At 53.2% G+C, this 24,021-nt stretch overlaps 1 protein-coding gene across 11 annotated transcripts in view; it reads right to left on the bottom strand.

The window, feature by feature from the left end:
- Positions 1–24,021, bottom strand: part of Znf831 (zinc finger protein 831) — an 81,479-nt gene that overhangs the window by 39,483 nt on the left and 17,975 nt on the right. For 8 of the 11 annotated variants that reach the window (XR_007107276.1, XM_047541779.1, XM_047541780.1 and 5 more), the window contains exons 2-4: positions 19,619–23,352; positions 18,461–18,600; positions 3,143–3,276 (exon numbers count right to left, since the gene is read on the bottom strand). Coding sequence is in view for 10 of the 11 variants with exons in the window: in XM_047541779.1 (XP_047397735.1) it covers positions 3,143–3,276; positions 18,461–18,600; positions 19,619–23,317 (3,973 nt within the window). In the remaining variant the exon portion in view is untranslated. Of the gene's footprint in view, positions 1–1,292; positions 1,525–1,913; positions 2,000–3,142; positions 3,277–18,460; positions 18,601–19,618; positions 23,353–24,021 lie in introns of those variants that run through there. The other 3 variants (XM_047541786.1, XM_047541782.1, XM_047541785.1) reach the window with 2 other exon arrangements.

Raw genomic sequence — 24,021 nt, forward strand, 5'->3', positions numbered from 1 at the left:
TCCTGAGGCTGAGATAGGCTTTTAAGAGGAAGAAGCATCTCCCTGCTCCCCTCAGGGTTTCTGGGTCCCCTCAAGCAAGCCAGGCATGACGTGCTCCTATTAGGTAGAGTCAGCACCTGCCATGGTGCTGGGAGGAGGGTACCCCTGAGGAGAAGCAGAGCCAGCAGGCATCACTTGCTTTGGCCCAGCACAGTCCTGTGGCCAGGGCCGGGGGAAAGGCTGGACACACGGGCTGCAGCTGGATTTCAGCTCTGGTGGGCACCATGCACACAGCACGCAGAGGCCCAGGCAGCCTGCCTCACGTCTTCTCCCTAGAGGGAAATGACGGGCCTCAGAGCCGTTGAGATTGAAGCTATCTCGTCACCTGGACGACTGCTTCCCAGTGTGGAACACGTCCTGCTGCTGGCAAGAGGGTTGGTTCTGTTTTTATGGTTTAGGTTTATAATCCACTTTCTGCAAAAACTGCCGACGCACATTGGGAGCCCCGGATGCACACCCTTGGACGTGCAGTGTCTGTGTGTGCTGCCTCCGCGTTCATTTAGAAACATGCTTTAAGGTCACCTCCACGAGCCCGGGTGGGGAGAAGCTGCAAAGGAGGTTGAATAGTCCCCCCAAGTCCTAACCCAAGGAACCTGCAGAGACGCTCTTACTCGGCGAAAGGTCAGTTTTATGGTTGACCGATTGACTTTCCAGAAGGAATTAATTCAAGGTTCTCAAGATGAGACACACAGGATTTAGTGTGGGCCCTAAATCTAACGACATAAGAGAAAGTCGGAGGGCAGTCTGACCCACAGTGACGCAAAGGAGGAAGCCATGTGGAAATGGAGCCAAAGACTGGGATGATGTGGTCACAGACCAGGGAACGCCCAGAGCCCCAGAGCTTGGGGAGGAAGAAAGTGCCCTCCTCAGAACCTCTGGAGGGCCGGCGAGGCTCCGGGACCCCAGAACTGTAAGAGAATAAGGTTTGGTTGCCCAGAGCCACCAGACGTGAGGCAGCTGCTTATAGCAGCCATGGGAAACCGGCACAGTTGCCCACGCCCAATAGAAACGCTGGGGCCTGCGACCACTTGTGCCAGGCCCAACCTGCACGTCAGCCGCACGTTCCCTGCCTCCCCAGAGCCCTCCCTCCTGGTCAGGAGCCTGCACGTGCCCGATCCCTGTCCAGAAAGCCTCCGTCCTGTTCTCCCACACCCAACTTTCCAGAGAACTGCCCCTGTGTGTCTGTCCTCCCACACTCACGGAGGTGGCCTGGCCCTCCACTGAACAGCAAAAGCCCTTACCATGTCACACTGGGCACGGTGCTGGGCGAGGTCATGCAGCTCCCCTGGTCTCTGGTGAGCCCTTGGAGCCACTGGCCTCTGTGTGGCCAAGGCACTGGACAGGGCTCAATGCCATTTAATCAGAGACCCCACGTGCACGTTCACTGGCCACCTGTGTCATTCGCAGTGAGACGTGAGCCCAGGAGTCAGCCAGCCTCCGTTGTCACCCTCCGTCCGTCATCGGAGCAGGGATTCTTCTTCCTCCCTGCAGGGGCACAGTGCCGCCCAAGGACAGAGACAGGCCCGTGGGTTTCCCTCCCGTCTTGCAGGTGCTGGGAAGGGAGCCAGCTGGTGGGAGACTCCCACCACTTGGGTCAACTGGCAGAGTTCCAGATGGGAGTGCCACACGGGGAACAATGAGGACCCCCTGGGAAGCACCTGGGCCGACACGGCTGTGCCCACCGCTCTGCCCAACCCCAGAGGCTCCCACAGCAGCTCTCACTGTGGTTCTACACCGAGGAGTAGAAGATTCAGGGAGAAGGAAAGCCAGGGTCCATGGAAACAAGGAGCAAGGAGCTAGCCACAAGGACCATGCTCCCACAGGGGCTCCCTCTCGCGTGGCGGCCTTGTGCCCCAACAGTAACACCGACTCACCCTCCAGAGACTGAGCTATGTCCTGCCGTTCAGAGAGAGCCAGGCTGACCTGGATGCCCAGTGGCAGGTTGCAGGTGGAGGAAGCTCTGGATGGAGGGAAGAGGGCATATGTAGAGTGTCTAGAAGGTGACATTGATGTCACCTGCCACCGTCACAGGAAGGCCCAGTGACAAAGCAGAGAGTGACACTGGTTCTTTGGCTCTTGGTCTGGGAGCCTGCAGTCTTGCTGGTGTACACGTATTTGGCCCTGAGATGCCTCCGTGGTTGGACATGGGGCTCACCGAGTGCAGCCCGTGTGAGCTCCAAGGAGCAAGGAGCAAGGCCACGCAGATGAGGGCAAGAAAGAGCCGCGCTGGGGTGCTGAACGCATCTCCGTCTCCCCCCACCTCCTCCCCAGGACCTTGATCCTTGACATTCCTTAAAAATATATCTTTTGCCTTGACATCTCTCTGTCCAACTGCTAGAGCAAAGACCCACCTTGATTCAATTCTGGGTAACAACATTGGCCTTGGTCCTCCCCTACCATGAGGGCTTGGGGCTGAGGGATGGGGGAAGGAGGGGAGCGAGTGCCTTCTGTCTGTGGTGGCCTCCGGTGCTGTCCAGAGGTGGAGCAGAAGGTGCCCCACGCACATTCCCAAGGACCAGAAACCTCGGACTTCAGACAGTCCAGGGTCGGCCCTCGAACCGAAGAGGCAACAATGGGCCACAGAGAGATGGTGATTCAGTCACTGCTGGCCAGATGGGGCCGCAGCCTCTCGCAGACAGTCTTCCTTCTTCCCAGTCAACCTCAGCAAGCAAGGCCCAGGCTGGGCTCACTGCTGCTGGGGAGGGGCGAGGGGAGGGGACACAGAGTTCCAGAGATGTTAAGTGACTTGCCCTGGATCTCGGTCTTTGCAGCTTAGAACGGCCCCTCTGGAGGCAGCCCCCAGGAACTCCTGCTCTTCCCTCTGAGCTGGAAGGGGCAGCCTTCCTGCCTCCCGGGCAAGTCTGGCACCAGTGGTTCTCACAGAACCACTCGGTCTGGCTCCTATTGCGCCAGGCTCTGGAGGAGCTCTGCCCAGTGGAGGGCCTGGCCCCAGGATGTGCGGGGACTGCTCACCAACCCTCTCCTCATCTCACAGGTGTCCACCTTTGCTGCCGTCCCCCATGCACCTGACCCCTACTGGAGTGGGGCCGGCTGCATCCCCGCCATCTGCCCAGGCTGCGTTGACCTCCAAGGGGAGTGTTACCTGAGTTCCTGAGGGTCCCGTGTGGCTCTGGCCCCTCCAACCGGAGACGGGGGCAACTTCTTGGCACCCAGAGGGGCTTGCGCAGTCTGCTGGCTCTCAAGGGAGCACGGCTCTGCCAGAAAGTCCCTTCATACCTGCAGGACAAAGAAGCACATGTGCATGAACTAGCCTGGACGGCGCGTGTCCCGCAAGTCAGGACCGACCCTGGGAGAACTCAGGGCTGGACTCTCGCTGGTCCACCCCCCTCAGCCCTCAGCCCTGCCTCAGGACCTAGAGGGACTAAGCGAGGTAGTGCTTCCCGAAGCTCCCCAGGCTGCTGGGACAGGCTTTGGGAAGGTCAGCTGCTGCGATCAAGCCCTGAGCTGTGTGGCCTCTCTTCTTGCTGAACAGATGCCCCTGTGAACATGTTCTGTAATCCGCATTGACCAACGTGACGGCCACTAACTCTTGTGACTGTTGAGCATTTGAAATGTAGTCAACGTGTCTGAGAAACCAAGTTTTAAATTTTGTCATTTTAATAAATTCAAATAGCCACAAATGGCTGAGACCAGCACAAAGGACAGCACCAGTCTCCAGGTCCGTGAGGAGGAGCTCTTCTGATTACCTGATCTCGTGGTCCACCAGAGTATTCGCCTCCCAGAGGGAGGGCATGACATGTTTGGAGAAAGAAGAATTCAGGGCTCCTACTCACACTTACCCTACCCTGGACCTCAGCTTTCCTACTGGAACAAGCTCTGTGATGCACAGCATACATCGTGCTAAAGAGGAGAATGTTTGCAAAATTTGTAAACGAACAACTACGTATTTACTAGGATGCAGGTTCACAATATTTTACTTAAAGCAATGTGCAACCCTATAACAGACTATCTAATCAAGCACCCCATCTTGCAGGGAAACCAACTGAGAAGAGCGTCTGCCACGTGCACTAAGCGCGTTTGAAAGATCTTTGTACTGCTTCTAGCTACCTGGTCAAGCGCAAGAACCTGCTTCCGGTTCCGAGTCTCAGTTCACAAGAACTTGACTCCCACAGTTCTCAGAACCTGCTGGGGAGAAGGTGAGGAAACCTGCTTGGCCACTCGCCTTTCCCAGCTTGTCTGAGCTGCTGCCTGGATGTGGCCACAGTCTCCGGGTCACCAGGGCTGCCTGCAGAGCGTTAGATAAAATCTGCAGAATGTGGCGTCTTGTGTGTTATACTAGCAGCAAAAATGAGAGAGTGGCTTTGTGTCCAGCCTTGCAGGGTGTCTAGGGGACAAGCTTGTCTCCCCTGTCCGGTGTGGGACCTGTCACTACCCAGGGCATCTAGCTCCCTCTTTATAGCAGGCTTCCCTGTTGGTCAAGACCACAGGTTCCTGAAAGTTCTCTCTGAGCCAGGGTGGGAAGACAGCCTGCTGTTGGCTCATCCCAAAGCCTGATCCAGTTGGGGCTTCTGCAGGGCTGGGTGAAGAGTGAGGTCAAGGTGCAGAGACAAAGGGAGGAAGGGAGGGGGTCATGTGCAGAGAGTTCTGTGTTGTGAGTCACCTTTGCCCCAGTCAGGGGGACCGCCATGCTCTTGCAGGTGTTAAGAGTGGCACAGTTTGAACCCCTGGAACTCAGCTCAATCAAAATAACTAGGAGATTGCAGGGAGAGTCCCAGCCTGAATTCAGATCACAGCAAGGTGCAATTTGGTCCCTGTTGCCCTTGGGGAGAGCCCAGGTGGACTTTGACATTGTTTTCAAAACAGTATGTCGCTTCACCCCAGACAGGGTCTTTCCTCCTCTTCTGGATTCTCCCAGAGGGTTCACTGGGCAGCCCCTGGGAACCTTGGCCAGGCTGGGCAGCTTCTGCACACTGGCCTCCATCAACAGTCAGGTGAGACCCTCGAGCATGGCAAGTGCTGGGGCCCATCAGGCACCTTCCCCAGGCTGCACAGCTGTCCCCCTATTGTGCAGGGGATGTATGTGCCCCCATCTCCAAAGGACTGTCTTGACCAGTGAGAGCCAGTGTTACCTGCACGGAAGAGACTCTTCGCCATTATCGACCGTGACAGGATGCACCAGGTCAGCCCCTTGCCTCCAAGCAGGACAGTTGGCAGTGTGCAATTCACGCCAGAGCTCCCACAAGGTCAGGCCTTTGCTCCTCCACCCTCGCCCAGGTCTACCTCCTCACACCTCCCAGCCTCCTCAGAGGCCCCCAGCCTAGGTCCCAGGGACCCAGCCTCAGGTGAGAGCTCCCTTCTCCTGAAAGACCGACTCTGGTCAGCTGGAGAGTGCTGGGTATGCGAGTCCTCACAGCCGCAGGGTCTCCTCTGTCACCAAGTCCTTTCCCTTTCTTACTTTACTCTCGCTGCTTTAAGATCAATCCAGCTTTACGTTTACATCTAATTTGCCACTTTGAGCTCTTTAGTAACTACATCTCTTTAATAAGCTGCCCCTTAAGGTCCAGGTTCCAAATCCGACTCCTCGGCTCTGCTCATCTCTGCCCCGCCTTGTGGGTTTGGAGCCTACATTACAGGCCCTCCAGAGCCCAGCAGGATGCCTTTGCTCACAGGCCTCCTGGACACCAGGCAGGAACACACCTTCTGGCCAGGCCAGCCCAGCAGAGCCCTGAAGGCTGATCAGCCAGGTTCACCAGTTCAGGGACGTCCGTTTTGACTGGAGTCCAGTGGGAAGTTGGAGAAAGGAGGCAGGTGAGGTTTCTGTGATCCTGGACCTGGCTGAAATCTGTTTGCCATGCTGCTACTCTGCCCCCACACCCCTTCCCTCCCTAGGGAGGGCAGATGGACCAGAGGAAGGCGTGGGGCCACAGGCCGGCCTCACACGTGCGCACTCCGGGGAGGGCTGGTGGTCTCACACTCTCGCTTCCTCTCTTGATGCCACAGGGTCAACAAAAGCCAAGTGGTCAGGTGGAGGGTGCACAGTCCAGCCCCTGGGTCCACAGAGCAGCATCTGGGCTGTGAGGCTCAGGCACTGCAGCCAGGAGGACACAGGCTGCAGCCATGAGTGGTGGGGCCACGTGAGCTGAGGCCACGTCTGCAGGTCTGCACGGACCTCAGCTCAGAGGCTGACTCTCGTCGCTGAGAGTGCCAGCTCATCTCTAAGTAAATGGTGCCGTGATGAAGAACGAACAGGCCCTGGGAGGAAAGCTGCCGTACAGACCCGTGCTCGGGGCCTGGCTTCTCCCCGCCACATCCCCTCCGGCAACACCTGGGTGTTCAGGTTGCAGTGTGCCCGTCTCCCACGCGACCCCCAGCTGCCCCGCACTCATTTCCATTCACCTGGGGCTCCACAGCTCACTGTTCCATTTGTCGGAAGCTTCCGGGAACAAGTCTCTGAGTGGTTCATGCTTCGTACAGCACCGTACACAGTTACAAATTAATCAATAAAATCCAATTCCATGGTCCAGCGCTTGCTTGGGGCTTGGCAGACGCATTTTGTGAGCACTCTGAATCTCTATGCCTCTACTTAATGTCAGGGCAATTAGGAATCCAAGTATGAACTTTCCATTTCCACTCCGAAAATGTATCCTGCATTTTCTAATCCCTCTTCCTCAACCCATGTAGTTTCATTAATGAAAACAGCCATTTTCATTACAGTGTGGTATTTGGAGTTGGCAAAAGACAAAGAGATGAATGAAACTGAATGAAAGGCCTTGAAATAAACTCCAAGTATAAATGGGAAGCCAAAATGTGGCAAAGACATGAGGGAAGTAGCCTCATGCAGGGTCTGCAAGCTTTTCATGCAAATTCCAGATAGATATTGTACAGTGAGCAGGCCACACACAATCTCTGCACATATTCATGTTCCTATATATGTGCATATATGTATCCTCTTAAAAATATAAAACTATGCCTATGAAGGCATGTGAAAATAGATCAAAAGTCATAGTTGACCCACAGTCCGTAGTTATCTGCACAACAAAAATAAAAATAAATCCTTCCATATGTATAGATAGATAGATAGATAATGTGAATGCATACATATTCATATAAGAAAACATAACATATATTTGTATACTTGTGATTTAGGGAGATTGATAGTAGGGAAAGATTTCTTAGGTAAGACCCAAAATTAAGAATCACAAAGGAAAAGGTCCATCCTTTGAGTACAACAAGGTACTTCTTGCCAGGCGTGGCGGTGCGTAAGTGCAGTCCCCGTTACATGAGCCTGACACCAGAAGACCAAGTCAGCCCAGGAGTTTGAGGCTAGCCTAGGCAACGGAGATTCGGCTCAATAAAAGAAAAGAAAAGAAAATCAAACAACACAACTTCTTAATGACAAAGAATCATAGGCAAGGTTTTTAAAAGAATTTCATTTCAAACAGTAGAGTGAGCTAAATACTCAGACTGAATACCACCATGCTCATCCTTCAATTGAAAACAAACGAAAATGCAGATTAAATTGTAAAAATTGTGCAAAAATCTAATGTATTGATTTTTTTAAAAATATCTTTATTAGACTGTAAAGGGAAAACTGAGACCTGGCTGTGCAAGGTTGCCTTCACTTGGAGGGCGTTTGTCTATCATCAGCCCAGAATGAGCCCAGGTGAGAGCTGAGTGGAAGACAAACCCCATTCCCTAGAGCTGAGCCCTCTGAAAGTCGTATACCAACTTGTGGGTAAACTAGGGCTAAATACTGCCACCCCCACCACCTGCCCAAGGGACATCAAAATCTAACCCAACTAAAAACTTATCCTGAGTGCAGATGGGGAGAAGTCTCTCATGTTAATTTCATAAGGCTAAAATAGCCTCACGCAAGTTTGCAACTGAATTCACACAGCACAGGAGACTGGGAAAAATCTAAAGCCAGGAATTTCATTTAAAGTGGTGTCTGGCAGGGCCCCAGGCACCTAGCAGAAACAAAACAAATATTTACTGCAGAAATCCATCTTCAACCCAGTGTCAAAGTTCCAAAAACATCAACTCACTGTCAAAAACCCCAACACAAACAAGGAACCAAGTAACCATAAGTGAAAGCTAATACACAAAGCCAAGTCAGGCGTGCCAAGATGCCACTGGCCAGCATTATCAAATGCAAAGTATTAAGTGTGTTTAAAAAAGAGATTGAAAGTAAAAGCAAAGACTAAGAGAGGGCTGGGGATATAGCTCGGTGGGTAGAGCATTTGCCTCGCATGCACAATGCCCTGGGTTCAATCCCCAGCACCATACACCACACACACACACACACACACACACACACACACACACACACTTAAAAAGACTAAGATATCAGGAAAATTATCAAGCAGATTTGAAAAATAATGGAAATTTCTGGAAATAAAGTATAATATCCATAACAACAGAATTTAAAACTCAGTAGACCAACGAAAGCAGGGGGGTCAATGAGGGCCACCTCTGGTTAAGAGGCATGATGGTAACCCCATCACCACCTCAAGTAAAATACTGCACAAATGGGTGGGCTGGTGCCTTTGAAGCCTTCGGATGTCCAGCAAGGAAGCAGCGTCCCTGAAAGAGAGGAGCCAGCCAGGTGGCCTCAGAGGCTCCCTCATCGGTGGAGAAATTTCCAGGTCTGGCGCCATTTGTTGGAAAGAGCATGTGTTTCATAGAGGTTTGAAGAGCCCTGGGTTCCAGCTCCAGCTCTGAAAAACCTCTACCAAAACTCAAGCACTTGTGGACTCTTTCTGCACTCTGTCCTGTCCCACTGATCTTGGTCTATTCTGATGCAAATACCACGCTGTCCCGAACACTTTAGCTTTACACTAAGTCTTAAAGTCAGGAGACTTAATCCAGGCAGCACGGTATTTACATCAAAATGGACAAATGGATCAACAAAGGCACTGAAAAATCCATCTGACATCTTAAAAATTATATAAAATAGGTGAAAATGGATCATAGGCCTAAATATAAAACCTAAAAGTACAAAGCATTAGGAGGAGACAGGAGAAAATCTATGTGACCATGGTTAGGCACACATTTTTAGTTATGACACTGAAGGCAAATCAACAAAAAGAGAAAAGAATTTCAGCCAAATTAAAGATGTGTGCTCTTTATAAAAAGATAAACCATGTGCTGGAAGAAAAGAGCTTCAACTCACACGTCTGAGAAAGGACTTAGAATATATAAAGGATTCTTGAAATCAACAATAAGAAAATAAACGACTCATTTTTTTTAAAATGAAAAAAGATTTGAACAGATGTTTCACCAAAGAAGCCAGACAAATGGCAAATAAGCACATGAAAAGATTCTGGGTATCATCAGCAAATTCCAAGGAGTACTGCTACACACCTGTCACAATGACTGGAACTGCAGAGAGTGGCCGGGCCGAGTGTCACCAAGGATGTGGAGAGACTGGCACACACAGGAGACCACACACAGCCTCCTCGGAAGTCAGTTTGGCAACTTCTTCTTCTTTTTTTTTTTTTTTTTTTTTTTTTCCAGAGCTGGAACTGGAACCCAGGGCTTCACACGTGCCAGGCAAGCGCTTATAAAGGGATGGTGGTCCTGCTGTGTGGCCCAGCTGTCCACTGTTGGGGGCTCACTCCAGAGAAGTTCAAGCAGGTGCACTTACGCTATTCGAATATGGGTTTGCATCATTTTCTTTGCAACAATCCCAAACTGAAACAAACCTGTGTCTGCCAACCAGGGAATGAACAAATTCTGGCCTGTCCTCCCAATGGCGCACTGTTCGATGATACAAGGGAATGGACAACTGATGTACACAGCAATGTGGACAGACCTCACGATGATCGCGCCGCCGAAAACCGTGAGGCCAAAACAGAACAGCATACAGTATCTATGATAGATTACATATAATATAATATCTATACACCTTCCCATTCCTATCAAGTCTAGGAGAACAAACTCATCTATAATGACAGAAAGCACACGAGTTGTTACTGGGGATGGGAGGCAGCGGGTGGGCAGGAGGGAGGAAATACAACAGGGAAAAGGAGACTTTGAGAGGGATGGATATGTCCAATATCTAGGTTGTAGTGTTGGTTTCTCAGGTGTAGCCATGAATCAAAACAGTGAACTGTGAGCTTTAAATATGTACAATTTATTAAAACTCAATTATGTTTCAACAAAGCTTTACAAAAACTAACTCAGTAGATTAAGAAAACGAGCGAAATTTTAAAGATATATCTGAAAAAAGTGTCCCAATTATAGCAGAAAGAAACAAAGTTAATAAAAGCTAAAGAGAGACAGATGAAAGATAAAGCTAAGATACATCACTTCAATGCTTCAGAAATAGAGGGAGAAGAATGGGAGGGAGACAGTGTTTGAAGACGGACAGCCGAGAATTTTCTAGTGAGATATGAATTCGCACACCGTAAAAGCTCCCTGGATTCCTAATGGAATACATAAAAAGCCATGTACACCTATCCACATCAAAGAAAGACTGTGGAACACCAAAGATTAAAAGAAGATCTTGAAAGTGGCCAGAGAGAAAAGACTTTGAAAAGCAGAGACGTGGACTGAGAGCTGAGTAATAGCTGACTTCTCCACCACAAAATGGAAACCAGCGGCCATGCCACGATGGCTTTGATGTGCCCAGAGGAACAACAGTCACCCTGGAACTGTGAGCAGCAGAAATATTTTTCGACAACCCTGATGAAATAAATGTATTTTCAGATGAAAGAAACCCTAAGTTAGGCGGAAAGAAACATTCCCAGAAGAAAGGTCTCAAGTTCAGAACAGAGGGAGAAGGCCAGATGTGGAGTTCAAAGAAGCTCGTCACAGAAAACGCACAGGAAAAATACTCGGTGTCTCCAACAGGCAAAGAGCCCACACAGACCTGGGGCACACCAGGACCCTGTGAAGCATGCTTGGCATCAGAAACCCCCACAGCAGTGAGCCCAGGGAGCACTGGAAAGGGGGGACCTGGCCCTTGGGGCCACACTCCACAGCAGAGACCAGTGGAGGGGCCTGAGCACCCTAGTACCAGGAGATTTTCAAAAGCATAATGCTTTTGAAAACCAGCTTGAAAACCAGGCTGATGGATGACAGATAATTGCTGCAGGTTTATATGGGTGCTTCAAAGGCTCAAAACAGTACTAGAGGTAGCGATGGATGCATTGCTTTCTAGTTGAAGTATGAAATCATGGATTGACACGATTTGAGTGGAGTACATGGAACTACAACATTAGTTTTTCAATTTTATTTTTATTCTCTACATATTATATATAACGCATATGGTGATGTTTCAGTTATTTATTTTTATTTAATATTTCATTTACTTATTATATCATATATAATACATGTGGTAATGTTTTATTTATTTTATTTTTAAGGCTTGGAGGCAAATCTGAAAAGATGTTAATAATTATTAATTTTGTTTTCATCATTTGCCAGAAGTTTGGTATTTCTCTTTCTGAACTTCCCCATATTTTTCAGATTTTTTTCAAAAAAAAAAGGGGGGGGACAGAGAACTGATACTCTGATGCATGAATTTTATCATTCATGAGCTCTGGTCCACTGGGAAATCTCTGCTGCAGTATTTCATTTTCCGTAGAAATTAAGACAACTGAAGCAGAAATGGCTGATACATAGATGTAAGACCCAAGACACAGGTTTCTTCCACTCTAGGAGGAGAGAACACAAATGTCAAATACGTAAGTGAGAGGTGATTGGCAGACTCATAGGTGATGGAGAGATGATTGATAGACATGGGCAGATACTTAGATGATAGACAGATGATAGATAGGTGATAGTTGGATTCACAGGTGACAGATGATTGATGGATGATAGGCAGAACCCTAGATGATAGATAATTGATAGATATTTGATAAATGGATGATACGTAGATGATACACAGACAGATAATTGATAGATGACAGATATAGAGAGATGGATAGATAGATACCTGCAGACATGGGTGTGGTAGTTAGATAGATGGGGTGATGGGCAGAATAATGTCCCACAAAGTTGTCCATTTCCTACTCCCCAAACCTATGAAGATGTGACCTTATATGGCATCAGGGAATCTGCAGGTGTGCTTAAGGGCACTGACCTCACACTGGTGATTTTCCTGGATTTTCCAAGAGCCCAATCTGAAGATCACATGAGTGTTCGGCAATGACAAAAGAGGCAGAAGATTGTGTCTGAGAGAAGAGGATGAAGCAGAAGGAGGAAGGACCTAGGTGGAGTGAGTGGATCCAGCTACCGCAGAGGACTGGATGGTACTCCCAACCCAAGCCAATAGGCATGATTCTGCCCCAGAGACTCCAGAAGGGTGCAGCATGTGACACCTTGACTTGAGTCCAGCAATCCCCAGGCTGGAATTCCAGCCAAATAATAACTGCACGTTTGTCATTTAAAACAGCACCCAATGTTTGGCATGTTTTTACAGCAGCAATAGAAAAGTAATGCAGACAAGCCAGCAGGTATGCAAAGCGGCCCCTCGCTTCATGAGAAAAGCATTCCTGTCTGGTTATCTGCAGAGTCAATGCATATAGAACAAATCCTGTGTCACTCCTGACTTCTTTGTAAATTAGCCACAAATTTCTATGAGAAAAAGGGGGGTCTCGACATGCAGAGCCCTTTGAGAGGAAAACTGAGCTGCTCCGGGGCTGGGCGGTGGCTCAGTGGCTCATGACGAGCGCTGACCCGGCATGTGTGAGGCACTGGATTCCATTCTCAGCACCACATGTAAATAAATAAAATCAAGGTCCATCAACAACTAAAAAAAAAAAAAAATTTTTTTTTAAAAAACAAACCAAAAAGACCCCAGCAAACAAACAAACAAACCAAAAAACTGAGCTGCTCCTTGTGTGACCTTGAGCAGAGAGTGGGCACACTACAGACGAGGGGCCCTTTGAACGTCACTCCAATGCTGCCCCTCGGAACCCCAACTCCAGGCCTCTCTGAAGAAGAGCGTTTCTCTGAGAAGCTCTGACACCTGGGCAATTCCATCACCAGAAAACTGATGACGTCTGAGGCGTCCGTGAGTCCAGAAGGGGCAGATCCCCGATCACGTTTGCAGGCTGAGTGGGACAGAACCAGCGGCCTCGGGAGAAGTACATAAAGAGCCTCGCCCCCCCAGCACCGTACCCACTCCAGCATGCCCACATGCTTCCCAGACATAACGTCATGCATCCCAGCAGCCCTTCCGAGTGGCGAGGGTGGAGATCCTGGGCAGAAACTTGGGCGTGATCTCCACCAGCTGTGCGGGCTTGGGGGAGCCACTGTGACCGACACACCCAGGTGACCCCTAGTGCATCACATCTGTGTATACCCCCCTCTCGTTGAGTGTGGGAGAAGCTGTGACTTGATTCCTATAAGAGACGGTGAAGGTACTTTGCTGGTATAATGGAAGTCCATAACCAATTTGCTAATGTATTTAAAATCCCTGGGTGGGCTTTGCGTACTCAGGGGAGCCCTTCAGCGATGGGTTTAGAGGTCAGACACTTGAGCCTGCAGGGACCTTGTGTCTTGCCCGTTGGTTTTCAAGAAGCAAGCTGCTTTGAATCCCAAGCTTCGGAACCCTGACCTCTGCCCACTACCTGAGGGAGCTTGGATTGGAGCCTTCGCAGTTGGGCCTCCAGATGAGAACACAGCCTGGTCCACGCCACGATGCCAGCCTGTGGGACTGCAGCACAGGACCCAGCTGAACAATGCCTGACTTCTGGGATAATAAACAGGTACCATTTTAAGTCACAAAGTGTGACTTGTCACTGGTGGAAACAAGCTCACCCTCTGAACCACATCTCCTTATCTATGGGATAGATAATGGAAATCTTTCTGCCAGAGAGACTTTCTAAGGATCACAAACAAGGAAAAACTTCTTGTAATCTGCTCCAAATGTCCAAAGTTGTTGGGAGAAAGCCCACAGAATTGGTCCCACTTCAAGATGGATGACCTGTTGGGTGCTGCCCTGGCCACGCAGCCCTTCCATGAAGTTGGGCTTTCCCCAGTAGCCTGGGCAATCTCGTGCCCATCGAAAGGCTCTGGCCCTCCCTGGGAGCCAGACTGGCAGCCTCTGCCTCAGACAGTCATCCCTACCCAGCGGAACACAGAGGGCATTCCATCTGTCCCAAAGCTCTCCCTTTCTTGCTGGTATTGAAGCTGCAAGACAACAGACTCACCGGGTATAGACAGGTGCCCCAGACGCGGGCTCCACTGTGGGACCCTTGGCAAGCCTGTCCTTCTCTCTGGTCCTCACTTTCCCACCTGCATAATGAGGGCATCAATCTGCATCAGAGTTCTACCTTTTAAAAAAGAATGATAAACAGTGGTGGACAGAATCCTTACTGAGTGACAGGCATGAGTTAAGGGCCCCTGCACCTGACCTGGCGGCATCCTCACCAGGAGCCTCCGCAATCCAACTCCTGTGCCAGGCCTGGGCCTGCGTGTTAGCTTTGCCCTGACTAGCTGTGTGGCCTCAACGTGCTTACCTCCACTTTCTGGGTCTCCATTTTCTTATCTGTACATGGCACCTGCCTGTTTTAGTTCTCTGTGCTGAATGACATGTTACCACAGATTCGGCCACACACAGCATCACCCATTGCCTCACAGCTCCCGAAGTCCAGGTGTCCACACCCAGCTAGGTTGCATTCTCTGCTCAGGATATGACAAGGCTGAAACCTGAGGTCAGCCAGGTCACACGCCTTCCAAGAGCTCAAGGTCCCCTTGCATACTCCTGCCCCACTGCAGTTGTGAGAAACAAGACCTCACCTCCTTGCAGACCATCAGTGGGGGCTGCCCTTGGCTTCTTGAGGCCACTTGCCATTTCCACCATAGGGACCATTGCTCCTTCAAAGCAGCAGGAGAGCGACAGCTGCACTTCCAGTTTCTCGGATCTCTTCCATGTCTGATCTTTAGGCCTCCCTGATTATTTCAGGTCTACCCATACCCAAGGAGAGGGCATGCCTGCTAGGGGGTGGTAAGCTTAGAAACCATCTTAGAACTTTGCCTCCCTCACTCCCCAGTAAGGCTGTTTTCAGAATTAAATGGGTTATTATTACAGTGAAGAATGTAAGTCATTGGCCTGCACCCAGGACCATCTGCTCAAGACTGGACTTCATGTCTCTGCAGTCAGCTTACTTTGGGGCCCACAGTTATCTGCTTTATTTCATGGCTGGTTTTCCTCTACCTCCCTCCCTCCCTGAACTAGGAGCACCTTGAGAAAAGGAACCATATCCTACCATGCACACTCCAAGATGGTCCCCAACTCCTTCTGGTTGTCCCTTTCCTCTCATGAGGAATAGGGCTGGCCTATGTAACAAATAGGGTACTGCAGAAACAACAGATGTGACTTCCAAGGCCCTGTGGCTTTGCCATGTCTTGTGGGATCTTTGCTGGGGGAAACTGGTCATCATGCCAGGAGGATGCCCCAGCCATCCATGGAGAGGTGGATACATGTGGAGAGGGAGACTGAGGCCTCCTGCCAGCAACCAGCACCACACAGGGGAGCCAGTCAGAAATGAGCCCTCCAGTTCCCATCAAGCTTTTGGAGGCCTACAGACCTAGCGGCTACCTTGACTGCACCCCCCATGAGTGACCCCATACCAAAACCACCAGCTAAGCCACTCCTGAATCCTTAGCCTACAGAAATTCTGAGAAAGCACAGTATTTCTTGTTCAAAGCCACCAAGTCATAGAGTAATTTGTTACACAGCAATAGAGAACTCAGGTAGCCCTCAATCCAGAGTTGCCAAGTTTGATGCATATTGATCACAAAACAAAAGCTGACAGTCTCTAGTGCTGGTCACTGCTCTAAGTGCTGGACACAGGGGCTCACACTCCACGGGGAGTCACTAGTAAGTCTCCAAAAAGGCAAACGTAGATCGTGGGATGCGGAAGGAAATCCAGCCAGGTGGTGGGAGGAGAGCAGAGGGGAGCCGCCCAGGCACCACTGTGCTGCTGAGATGGGGCGGGGCAGCAGGGCAGAAGCCAGAGCCAGAAGAGGTAGAGGGACCGGTAAGCACAATGGCCCCAAAGCTGGACTTAAGTGGAAGGACAGTCATGAGCCAATAAAGGAACAGAGATGAGCAAATCAAGGTCAACCAATAAATGTTTGGTAGACACAAAAATCTCCATAGCTTCATCCTCACCCCACACAGCTGGGGCCTGCAAGATGGATCCCTAAGTCCTCGCTCAGACCTCCTGGTGCCACTGTGCCCTGTCCCTTTGTGTTTCCTCCACAGGTTTTTGCTGAGGACCTCCCTTGGGGGGGCACTCTTGTCTTCCACACGGCCAACTGTGAGAGCAAGATCTGCAAAATCAAATGCCTCCGAGGGCCAGGTAGACAACACATCCCAGAGGGGCACTCCGACCATAAGACGGGGCGCAGTGGGGACTACAGCCAGCGGGAAAGCACAGCTCCCTCCCACCAAGGGCGGCCGTCCTCAGCCCCAGCCCACCGTGGCCATGAGAGAGGCAGCCCCAGTATCTTCAGAGCTTCTAATAGCTCAAGAGGTGTGAGAAATCCAGAACTTGGTGTGAAATTGGACTTTTATTATGTGGCTAATGAGCGTCAAGACTTCTAGACGGAGCACCAGCCTACGGAGGTTCTTACGTGCACCGCGCTTGGCCCAGGAGCTGCTTCTGGCTCTGCCGGGCGTCCTGAAGAGGCATCGCCAGGCCTCTAGGACACCGGTCTGGGAAGTCTCAGTCTTGCTTGGGAACGTTTCCCTGCAGCCTCCACATGTTGGGAAGGTACAACTGTCCAGGAGACCCCTCCTTCTACTCCTTCTCCCCACATCTTCTGGGTCCCTGCTGCTGCCTAGAGACTTAGGCTTGTCAGGTGTCACTCAGATGGTTAGTGAGAAGCTGGGAAGAGTAACAGCAAGGTGCCAGCATTCCTGAGTTCCCAGGACCCCCAGGCAGCTGCTCCAGTCCATCAGCTTGCCCTCTCAGTTCCTCTGAGAACAGCATCCAAATCTGCCCTCCCCAACCCACCCACGTGGGTCAGGGCTGAAGGGTAGGCCTAGAAGCCTGTGTCACAAGGCAGTAGGACTTCTGTTGTTTGAGCTACGTTGACTTGGACTTCGATCACAAGAGTCTGAATGACCCATGCAATAAAGCATGTGTCCAAAGAATGATGGACATTGGGAAGGACAGGATGTGACTTGGAACAGCATGGAGATTCCAGCCTCTCAGCAGGCTCCCAGGCCAGTACCAGCTTCGTCACCCACTAGCAATACAGAACCCGAGGCCCTCCCCAAAGCTGCTGGGTCCTACTTAGCACTGCAAGAAAACTCCAGAAAAAAGGCAACTCGGCAAGCCCAGCAAAGGCTCAGAGCGTGGCAAGCCAGTGATCATTACCAAGACTATTGGGTGAAACTTGCTGGCTCAAATCTGTCCTCTCTCTGAGTCTTGGTTTCCTCTTGAGAAAGTGAGGCTAATCCTGAGCCTGCCTCCTGGAGTCCGAGAGGTGGTGGGGAGGTCTAGGGAGAAAGTGTGATGTGCAATGCCGCTGTGCCGAGATTGGCTTGGGCACTGGGTCCTGCTGCCAACTAATGACTGGGAAGAGAGGTCACCAGCCCCTGAGGATTCCAGCAGTGTGAGGAAGAGTTGGAAGCTGGTGTCAACTGCTGCAGGACATGCAGACTGGGCGTTGAGTCTGGATAGAGCAGAGAAGGCTCAGGCACTTGAGGGAGGGGTCTGTCATGCAGGTGTCAGGGTCCTGGTTCAGATGGTGGCTTAGAGAATAAGTAAGGACAGAGGCAGACCCGGTCACATGGATTGGGAGAGAAGGAGATCATGGGACAATGAGCCCAGGAAGCTTCAGGGGGTAGACCGAGAGGGGATTGGGGTCGGCAGAAGAGCTTGCTTTTTATCTTGTATGGAATGGGCAGTCTGAGGGGTTTTGAGCAAAGGAGCAAGACAACCAAATAACTTGAGGGAAGAGAGGTGTTAGAAACTGCCACCCTCAGGCTTGTCTGGGTGGGTGTGTGCATCAGCGTGACTCAGAGAAGCCTGGGGCGTACTCCCAGATACCAGGAGCCATCAGCTCCCAGGGCAGAGAACTAGGATATTTTATTGTCTTCCCTTTGCTCATCTGTATTTTCTAATTTTTTTGCAAAGGCCATGCATTGCTTGCATAATTTTTAAGAAAGCAATGAAGGCTGTAAATAATTAACATGCTCTTTCTTCAGGACTTGAATTGGATGGAAATGTGTCCAACCCAGTTATCTCAGATACTAGCTGTATTACCGGTTGTAGAAAGTCACCCCTGAAAACCATATAGATGGTGGAGTGTATGGGATGGGCTACTGGGAAGACCACTCAGTCCTTCAACCAAGTAGCCCCAGGTCCTGTGAAGCTGGAGCTCTTTCTGGAGCACAGAGATGCCCTCAGAGTCCCCTGCCAAGTTCTCCCTGGGAGATCAGCAAAGTTGTACTTGGCATGTGTGGAAAGCAGAGAGGAGGCCACAGTCCTACCTTTTAGGATTGATCTTCAGTCTTTTCTGCTTGTTGGTCCCACGAGATGTCTTCACTCTCCTGCGAAACAGTCCTTTCTTCCATTCTGGATCAGATGGCTGGTCCTGGGACCTCCTCCCTGGGGCCATTGGGTGGGAGAGCTGAAAATACCAGGCATGTTGGCATGACCAGCACAGCCCTGAGGTGTTCTCTGCAGATAGATGCCTGTCCACAGACATGAAGCTCAGAAATGCTGCATGGACAAATGGCCTGAGCCTAGGAGGGGACCCAGCCAGGCAATGGCAGAGTATACCTGGACACGCCTTCCAGAACCCATCTGGGCTGGCTCCACAGAGGAAAGTCCAGCTTGATGTGGATGTCTGGGGCTACCAGGGCCCATTTCCCTCCTGAATCCTTCTCCTCCAGACCCTTGGGAGGAAGAAGGGCCAGGCCAGACTTTGGATCTCCTCAGTTGTCACCCCTCAGGGTGACAAAGACACCACCCCACCCCAGGCTCCACCCAGAAGGCAGAACAGCTAGCTGCAAGCCTCTGTGCTCCAGGCCCTTTTGTTGTTAGATAGGGTGAAATTAGATCTGAGGCTCCGGACCCTCCAGCAGCCAGGCCTCCCCACCCCAGAGCCGGGCTGAGCCTTCAGTCCACCACGGCTCACTCCGAAGATGGCCTCACCAGCTGAGAGCCCCCAGTTCCCTTTTTTGCCCTTGCTCCTAGGAACCTCAGAGGTAGGTCTGGGTCTGCTTATAGTGATTATTTCTCCAGAGCCCTGATAGAATGAATCTCTCCCTCTAAGAGTTTTGTTTGAGTTTGGTTTTTTTGCCTGGAGTCTGTCTCAGTTTATAATCTCAGATTACCTGGCTCTTCTGGACATTTCACTTTTTACCTCTGTTACGGAGAAGCTCAAATTTGAGTTTAAAGACGGATCATGAATAATAGTTCACCCAAAATCTCCAGTATAGTGATTCTTCTCTTTGCAATCTATCTTTTCGTGACTTTCTTCTCTTTTGCTTGCACTGGGGCTTTATTCCTTCCCACCCTACGTAGGCAGCCCCAACCTCCCTTGGGAGCAGGACAAGACATTATCATGGACAGAGCTAGTGCGCGGCGGTCCTCCTAGAGACCCTGTCTACCAGGCATGCTGTTGCCCCCAGCCCGGGACTTACCTGAGGTGCCTGCACCGGCTCTCCTCCTCCAGGGCTCCTCCCGGTCCTTCCTCCGTTGCTCACAGGCGGGGCACAGGGGCTCGCACGCTGGAGGCTGCCGCGGGGGACGCGGGGAGCCTCGTACACCGAGGCGGCCTTCTCCTGCTCCGCGGGCAGAGGCAGGCTGCGGCTCAAGCAGCACCACGTGAGCCGGGGCTCAGCCCTCAGCGAGGGGAAGGGGCTTTGGGCTCCGCAGCTCCTGGGCGTCCCTAAGTGAAGTGACAGGGCCTGTTGTGGCTGGCCCAGAGACAAGCCCTGGGGCCGGGTGAGGGCCCTGAGGAAGGAGCTGGGCTGCCAGGCGCAGCGGGGGTCACGCACTGCAGGTGGCTCTGAAGGAAGGCCTTCTGGAGCTTCCTCAGGAGACCCCCCCAGCTCCCCGCTGGGAGTCGGGAGATTCAGGACCCCCTCCGAGGTGCTGGCCCCTGCCAACGTACTGCCCGTGCAAAGGCGAAGAGTGGTGTGGGCCTCACCTCCCGCATCCTGGGCCACGGTGTCACCCGTGGGGGTGGGCGGGAAGGAGGTCAATTCCCAGGGGGGCCCTGTGGTCGAGCCAGGAGACTCGCTGGCTGCTGGGACTCTGCTGTCTGTCCCATCGCCCTTCTCCCTGCCCTCGTGAGCCTCTCGTCCGCCATCCCTTGGCCCAGACCAGCTGGGGTGCTCCGGGATGCCATCTGCTCCACCCGAGTTTGGGCCTGAGACGGGGCTGAGAGACCAGGGTGTCCCCAGCCCTGGTCCAACGGGTGCTCGTTCCTCAGGTCGTCCAGTTGTGCAGAGAGAGTCTTGACCTTGCCGTGGCCTCTGGGTGGCAGGCAGTGCTGAGGGGGTCTTTCCCTGAGGTACCCTAAGGAGGTACTTGGGGAGAAAGGTGCCCTCTGCCAGAGCAGCAAGGACACCAGGAGCCTGAGGTGGCATGGCCAGCTGGCAACGGTGCCCCTGGTCCCCATCAGCAGCAAGTGGTGTGGGCTTCTTGTCCCCCAGCCCTGCCCAGCTCAGGGCAGCAGCAGGAGCAGCTGACGAGGCAACAGAGGACTCCAGGCCTTCGGAGTCCTGCTGGGCACTGCCCCCTGACATCTCCCCATGGGCTCCATCCTGCCTCTGACATGGCAGGGAGGAAGACTGCACAGGGTCAGCTGGGGTCTCTGTCCCCAGGGGTTCTGTCTGCTCCAGGGAGTCCCGCTCATCCACCTTCAGCTTCTTTCTCTCTGAGGGATGCTTGTCCTCGGCAGGCCAGGGCTCCCCAGAGCTACCGCTGGGCCGTCTCAAGACAGCTTGGGCCCAAGGACCGGTCTCCTTCATGCCCCCACCCCCAGGAACGCCCCCTCCCACCTTGGAAGCTGGCAAAGTCAGACTGGGCACCTCTAGGTCAGCTCCTTGGAGTGGCCCAGGTGCTGGGGGCAGCGGCCATCCTGTTTCCAGCCCCTCCTTTGGAGGAAGCGGAGGGTTCCTGCTGTCTGGATGGGAGGGTTCTCTGCTGCTGAGGGTCGGGGAGGACACAGTCCTGGCTGCCCCAGACGGGTCACTGTCTCCTGTTCTGGCCTCTGTCTTCGTCTGCTTAGGAGGCTCAGTCTCCAAGGAGCCCTCGGGGGCTGGCAGGCTTCCCCAGGACCCTGGCTTGGCCTCTACAGAAACGTCCCCAAGGATGCGGGCCCTGCTGTCTTGGGATGGAGCTGTGCTCCCGCCCCCCGCTGCCGGCTCCTGGGAAGGGAGGGCCGCGTCTTTCCCCTGGCCCGCTCCCACCTCCCTGGCTCTCTGGCCTCCCTGGTGGCTAGTTTTCACTTTCTGGTAGAGCCTCCTGAACGTCTCATGCCCATACACCTGCCACTTCTCCTGGGAGAACATCTTCAGCTTCCGCTGGCCACACTTCTTACTGGTCGCTCTGCCCTTCCAGCTTGCCCCCTCCACCGAGACAATTCTCTTTCCACCAGGGTCCTCTATGGGGGCAGAGGTGTCTCCAGCGAGGGCACATGGCAGGTCTTCCACCGCAGCCTGTCTGACCAGGGCCCGGGGGTGGCCACTGGGGACATCTGCCAAGGTCAGCCCAGAGCGGCAGCCCTGCCGGGCTGGGGTGGGCCTGGGGCTCAGGGGCTTCTGTGTCCTGGGGCAGGCATCCTTCAAGGCCCGTGGCTCTGGCCAGGTCCTGGAGCCCTCGACAAAAGGCAGTGAATTGCTCCTGGTGATGGGGACACATTCCACAGTGGTGGACAGCTGAGTGGGGACAGAGTGGAAGAAGAGGGGCCGCCCCTTGTCCAGCGGGGTGAAGGTGGAATGGGCGGGGCTGAGGGCCGCCCTCCTGCGCCCGGGGTCCCGCGCCCGGATATCAAAGTGGAAGGAGTCCTTGTAGGTGTAGGGCGTGGGCAGGTCAATGCTGCCCTGCTTGGACAGGACGGTCTTGCGGGGCCGCACGTGGTCCAGCTGGGGGTCGTCCACCACAGCCTGGTTGTGGGAGATGAGCTGGGCGATGCGCTCCTCCAGCCGCCTCTTCTCCAGCTCCAGGCTGGCCCCCGGCCCTCCCTGCTCCGCCGTGGTGGCCCCGGGCCCCGGGCCCAGGCCGCCCTCCCCCTCCGACTCAGCACTGAGCTCCGACAGGCTGTGAAGGGGGCTGGAGGGCACGGGCGGCTGCTCCGCGCTGTCTGAGCGCGACAGGTACCCTGAGTCCGTGCTCTCACACTTCCTGAGTCGGCCCTCGGGGGCCTTGGCTTCCCAGGGCTTCTCAGAGGACGCCTCCTGCTGCCGCGGCAGGGAGCTTGACTTCGGTTCTGGCAGCTTCCGCGCGGGCTGTGTGCTGGCCAGCAGGAGCCCAGGTGACACCGTCTGGGTGGAGTCCAAAGGAGCCTCCGTGTGGGCAAGGGCGGACCCTGGACAGGGCGCAACCTCCGCCTTCGTGTCTTGGTTCTTGGCGACAAGGGACAGGTGGGCACCTGGGGAGAGGGGCGTCTCTGGTGCTCCTTCGCCAGTCCTCTGGTTCCGGGTTTCCCCGCTGCCGTCTGCTGGGGAGGGCTCTCCGACCCTGTCCCCCTCCTCCAGGAGGCTGCTCCCACCCGCCTCGGACTCCAAGGACAGACGGGAGTTGTTGAGGTGAGTCTGGGTCCGCCTGTGCTTGTAGAGGTTGCTCTGGGTCTTAAAGGCGATGTGACAGGTGGCACATGGGAAGGGCCTCTCGCCCGTGTGGGACCGGATGTGCTTCTCCAAAACGCTGGGCTTCAGGCAGTCCCGGCCACAGTGTGGGCAGAGGTGCCTGCCGGCACTCCGTGCCTTGCCTGGGCTGCCCAGTGCGGGCCCCAGGCCTGGGGACAGGACAGGCAGGGCACCCACAATGTTCACCGTCAGCGTCGGGGCCGTTGGCTTGCCTGCCTGGGTGGGGCCAGGTCCTTCAGGCTGGAGCAGGGGGCCGAGGATGAAGGGCACACTGCCCCCGTCCAGGCTGCCTGTCACGAGAGGGGCGCGGGGCTGGAGGCCGCCCGGAGGCACCGTGTGGTACAGTGGGATGGGGAGGGCCTTCAGGAGCAGGGCGGAGGGCAGCCCCGGCTCTGGCGGCAGGGTGGCAGGACTCAGAGTCAGCCGAGGTGAGGCCTGCCCAGCTGGGGGCCCTGGGGGGCCAGGCGCAGGAGCCAGCTGGTCCCTGGCAGGCGGGGCGGGACAGGTGGACTCTGGAGCCTCCATTCCACATCTCTGAGTGGCCCAGGATGTTGGGCAACCTGTAGGCGACAAACACACTTAACCACGGGAACGTCTCTCCATCAGTGAGCCCTTCCCTAACCCCACTGGCGTTTCACTACCCCTGGAACCTGAGCACAGTCCCAACTACTCTTGTCCCCTGGTAGGAAAGACAGGACCCACCGCGCCGACGGCACACAGCACAGGAGTCATCGAGCGGGTCTCTCTGAAGCCTGAGTCTTACTTAACGTTTCCCAGGGGATCCCTGATTTTTGCCCTCTACAGGCCCAAGTCTGGTTGGTCACCATCAGAGGCTGGCACTAGCACAGTGCCCACGCAGAGGAAAATGTGCCATGAGAGAGAAGTCACATGGCTTATCAAGGTCCTTGAAGTCCTCGAAGACCACAGTCATTACATTGCATGACTTATCCGGGGCTCAGTTCCAGATCTGTAAAATGGACAGGGACTCAGGCCCTTCCTACTCTGGGTTCTGAGTCTTTGATGTAAGATGAGGAAGACGGACCATAGTGGAGGTTTGTCAGATCTGGCGAACAAAACCATAGGACTCTCAGTTAAATTAGAATTTCAGGTAAACCACGCATAATGAGCGTGTCCCAAACACTGCATGAGAATTACTCTTAGTGTAAGTATGTCCCAAATCTTCCACAGATCAGGCTTGTGCTAAAATACTGGATGGCTTACCTGGAATT

This window comes from Sciurus carolinensis, chromosome 2 (genome assembly GCF_902686445.1).
Source record: "Sciurus carolinensis chromosome 2, mSciCar1.2, whole genome shotgun sequence".
NCBI classification, from domain to species: Eukaryota; Metazoa; Chordata; class Mammalia; order Rodentia; family Sciuridae; genus Sciurus; species Sciurus carolinensis.